The sequence below is a fragment of the Wolffia australiana genome, chromosome 11 (assembly GCF_029677425.1).
Source record: "Wolffia australiana isolate 7733 chromosome 11, ASM2967742v1".
NCBI lineage: Eukaryota > Viridiplantae > Streptophyta > Magnoliopsida > Alismatales > Araceae > Wolffia > Wolffia australiana.
The window spans coordinates 12,648,652-12,652,964 of record NC_135845.1 but is presented as its reverse complement, the minus strand read 5'-3'; the positions used below and the strand labels follow the sequence as shown (position 1 = coordinate 12,652,964).

The 4,313-nt window shown below is 40.6% G+C and overlaps 1 protein-coding gene across 2 annotated transcripts; it reads right to left on the bottom strand.

Moving 5' to 3' along the window:
* Positions 1 to 624: 624 nt before the first annotated feature.
* On the bottom strand, positions 625 to 4,037 carry NFD1 (Ribosomal protein L21). Of its 2 annotated transcripts, XM_078582776.1 has the most exons (5): positions 3,520 to 4,037; positions 3,365 to 3,445; positions 1,858 to 1,959; positions 1,391 to 1,465; positions 625 to 866 (listed from the first exon to the last, which is right to left on the bottom strand). In XM_078582776.1, the coding sequence occupies exons 1-5, from the start codon at positions 3,976 to 3,978 to the stop codon at positions 795 to 797; spliced, it is 789 nt and encodes a 262-aa protein (XP_078438902.1). In that variant the 5' UTR covers positions 3,979 to 4,037; the 3' UTR covers positions 625 to 794. The 2 variants fall into 2 exon arrangements, with proteins under 2 accessions (XP_078438902.1, XP_078438903.1); XM_078582777.1 differs by lacking the exon at positions 1,391 to 1,465.
* Positions 4,038 to 4,313: the final 276 nt, after the last annotated feature.

Sequence of the window (4,313 nt, the reverse complement as noted above, 5' to 3'; positions counted from 1 at the left end):
TTTGCTGTCTCCTTGGTCATTCTCGGTCCTCTCGTGATGCAGCAGTTCTATTATTTCCCCTTCTAAAAATGATAGTCTCCCAGAAAACATTTGGCCTTCAGTGCGAGATTGAAGTTGTTTGGGGTTGCGTAGGGGTTAAAAGGTACATTAGAGACAATACAACCTCTCAGAGTTGTATCAAGGTGTGACATGCGAGCTTTACCATAAAAAGAAACTTAATTAGGAACTAGATTTACCATGTTCACCCCAGAATCTTGGAGGATGAAACCCCTTCTAACACTCTGCTGGAAATGCAGAATGGCAGGCAGAAACCCTCCACTGAGAACTACAATATTCCAAATGGTTGAATAAGCAACCAACTGATGACTCAAAAATGAATAAGAATTATCATCCATCAATGTCGTCTTCATCATCGGCAATTAGGCCTACAGACATCGACAGCAGTGCTGACATTGACGGGGTTGACGGCCTTTTAGAAAGCATTTTACAAAGTTGATGACTGCATCCGTTTACACACCCCACCGAAGACGAGGGACTGTCAAATGACTTTTCTAACCGCCCAGTGTTTCAGATGTTGAAAATTATCAGATTAGGAAGAGCAACTTCAAGAAAAGACATCAACGGTAAAACCAATGGTTTACGCAGGACCTCCATTGACAAGAGTAATAACCTCAAGAAATAACATCAACGGTCAAACCAACGATAACGCTTTCCAGGCCTACAATTGACTGATCACGACCGCTTGATGGGACTCACCTCGAAATTACAGAAAAGCCCTTCACGCTCCGTACGCCTTATGCAGGAATCCCCGCGCCAGTGAACTTGTCAATCCCATGAATATCTGTAATCCTTAGTTTGGTGAGCTCCTACAAAAACCCAATTACATAGCATATCGTCAGATGGTGGATATTGAAATTCATAACAGCAAAAAAGACGGCATCCCTATCGCCGCCGGCAGATAAATAATTGGACTACTTTGACTAAATAATAAAAATATGATGAGAAAAGATACTCTTGATGTCCATCTCTCACTCATGAACCCAAGGATCTCTACCCTAAGAAAACAATTAGAACATTTTTGCTACTGGCATTAAAAGTCATCCATGGCCATCAATCAAATACACAAGTATCCAAAGATACCCACTAGCAGAAAACTATTTTATCAATCCAGATGCAAATTGAAAAAAGAGAATCAATATTCCCAATGTTTATCTCTCACATGCACACAAATTGAATGATGCCTTCCCTCTATAAATAATTAAGTATTTGTGATGCAAATAAGAGAAGGAATTCGCAATCTCCATCTCTTCCATGAGACAATTGAATATTAAAAAAAACCAAAAGTATGATCATCAACGGGAGATAAACACATTCATAGAATAGAGAGCACCTGACGGTGCCCCCTTGTTCGCCTGTAGTTCTTCCTTCTCTTCTTCTTAAATATGATTACCTTTGCATCCAACGCCTACGGAGGAAATGAGATACAAAATATTGATGAAAATTTTGTAGACATTTTAACCAATAAATTGCAAGACCTGGTCTAAAATATGGAGGTAAAATTTAAAGTTCCAATCTCAAATGAATATATACCAGATAATTATCACGAAATAAAGCAGTCATAAAAATCTTTCATTTTTTTTAAGAATGACATAAAAATCATTCATGATAATCATAAAACAGAGAAGCCATAGAAAACTTGTAATATAGAGAGATTATTCATGAGATAATGGAGATTAGAAATTTTACAAAGAATTTTTTTTGAAAGATGATTGAAAGAGGCCGATCACCCCACAAAGCGGTAACAAAGAATTAAGAACATAAAGCTTTACAGGAGCCAACGAGGGATGAATGTCTTACATGTTCTTCAACGACAGCATGCACAGCAGCTTCAGGTAACATTGGCCTGCCTATGATGGTCTGCGTCTTTGATCCCAGCATGAGGACCTTGTTCAATACCAACTACAGTGAAAAATGAAACAGATAATGAAGTTTAAGGCAATTAAACTTCGTCTTGTGGAAGTGCTTGCCATTAAAAGTCTGAAACCAGAACTTAAGAGGGGATCCACAATACAGGATCATATAATTTAGGCTTTCTTGATATTTTTGGCAGGTTTGAGAGGCCAAAATACAACGAAAGTAGAGTACTTAATTAAAATAAAGTTGGGCCTCAGAGGAGAAGTTTGAAGAAGTTATGTTCGATAAAAAAGTAGTCTAAGAACATCAAACAAACAAGATCCAAGTTTCAAAAGTCACTTTAACAAATCATAATTGTAGGTGGCGACACTGAAGATGAATTTCATAAAGTGATATGAAGATGCAAAACAGAGAAACTCTGAAGCTAGAAGCACCTTTTAGGGTTTCCCAAGATTCAGATTCCCAGTGCAAGAGTGTCATTCATATAAATTTATAACAGAGCTTCAATGAAGGGAAAATTTGAATTCAAGGTAGGGTTCAAGATCATCTGGTTTCTAAGAGTCATCATCATCTCTGTCATCCATTGGTTGACGACAATCATCTTCCAGTTTCCAAGAGCCATGTCCATCATCATCGTCATCTATCAGTTGAATTCGTCATCTCCGCCATCGTCATTGCCATTCATTCAAGCCAAACAAGGACGACAATGACGAATCAGATTTCTATGACTTGTCATCATCATCATCTTCATCCATCGGTTGATGAAAACGGTCATTCAGCTTCCAAGAGCTGTCACTGTGATCATCATTATTGCCATCCATTAGTTGAATTCATCATCATGAATTTCATTGCTATTTATTCAAGAAAATGATGAACTTGTCAGTGTCCCCGCCAAAACCTAATTCAGAACAACTTTAACACGCCAATAAGTAATAAGATTTAACATTTTTATTATCTCCCTCAAGGTTTTTCCTCGAATCAAAGGACAATATCATCATCATCGATTGTTACTTCGTGTTAAGTAACAATCAATGAATAAAATCCCCTAGCAATCCCTTCCTGTAGCAATAAGCCCGTGTTCCATCACAGGAACAGACCTCCCTAAAAGGGGTTTCCTAAAATCAAAGGATAATATCATCATCATTGATTGTTACTTCGTGTTAAGTAACAATCATGAATAAAATCCCCTAGCAATACCTTCCAGTAGCAATAAGCCCCTGTTCCATCACAGGAACAGACCTCCCTAAAAGGCTTTCCTCAAATCAAAGGATAATATCATCATCATTGATTTTTATTTTAAAAAAAAAAATCACCATTGATTGTTGCTTCGTGTTAAGTAACAATCATGAATAAAATTCCCAAGCAGTACAGTCATGTAGCAATAAGCCCGCATTTCATCACAGGAAAAAATGAGAAAAAAGAAAAAAAATTATAGAGCGAGGAGGTGCACCTTGTCATTAACCTCGCAATACTTGAGCCTCTCAGTGAAAACAGAGTCTCCGTTGCACACTTTGAACTGATGAGAGCCAATCTGCAATGTAAGAATGAAAACCAAGTCAGCTATCACGCGAAAAAAATGCAGAGTAGCAACTCAAACAAACTAACCTGCACGACAGCAAACACAGGTTCCCAAGGTTTGAACGGCTTCTCCGTCGAATCAAGCGGCCCAAGAACTCTATACCCAATATCCTCCGCCTCCGCAGTCTTCTCCTCCTCCGATTTCCCGCAAACAACCGATCGGCTGGGCCCCGAAACCACCCCACCATCTCCATCTTCATCACTTACCTCACCTACGCTCTCCTCATCACCATAATCGTCGTCTTCGTCGTCTTCCTCTTCGTCGGAGGACTCCGTCTTCCTCGAAGAGAAATGGCGAAGAGATCGATGAAATGAGGGGTTGGAGGAATCGATCAAGCTAGCTGGGACGTATCGATCGGAATCTGGGAGAAGGAACGGATCGGATGAACAGATTGCTGGGTGGGAAACGCCCCGGCGCGTCGAGGGTAGAAGGAGAGATCGAGAGCAGCGGTATAGCGCGGTGAAGCACCTCCTTGTCGCTGCCATCTGCCTCTGCCCTGCCGAGCAGAGCTGCTCAAGAAACTCTTTAAGGGTTTATGAGGAGTGATCTGGTATTTGTAGTGTTCTCTACAGAATTGATATATAATTTCTACTACTAGTAAGGATCGACACGCGTCATCTGTCACGTCACATGTCACATCACACGTCACCGTGACTGAAACACGACGCAAACTTGATGAATGATGTGACAGTGACGGTGATGGTTTTAGGGTCTGTGACAGTGCCGGTGATGGATGACAAAGTAGTCGTGACGGGGATGTGATGGCGCCGGGGTGCCCCGTGACGTGACGGAACGACCGTCCCTGATGACGGCCATGACG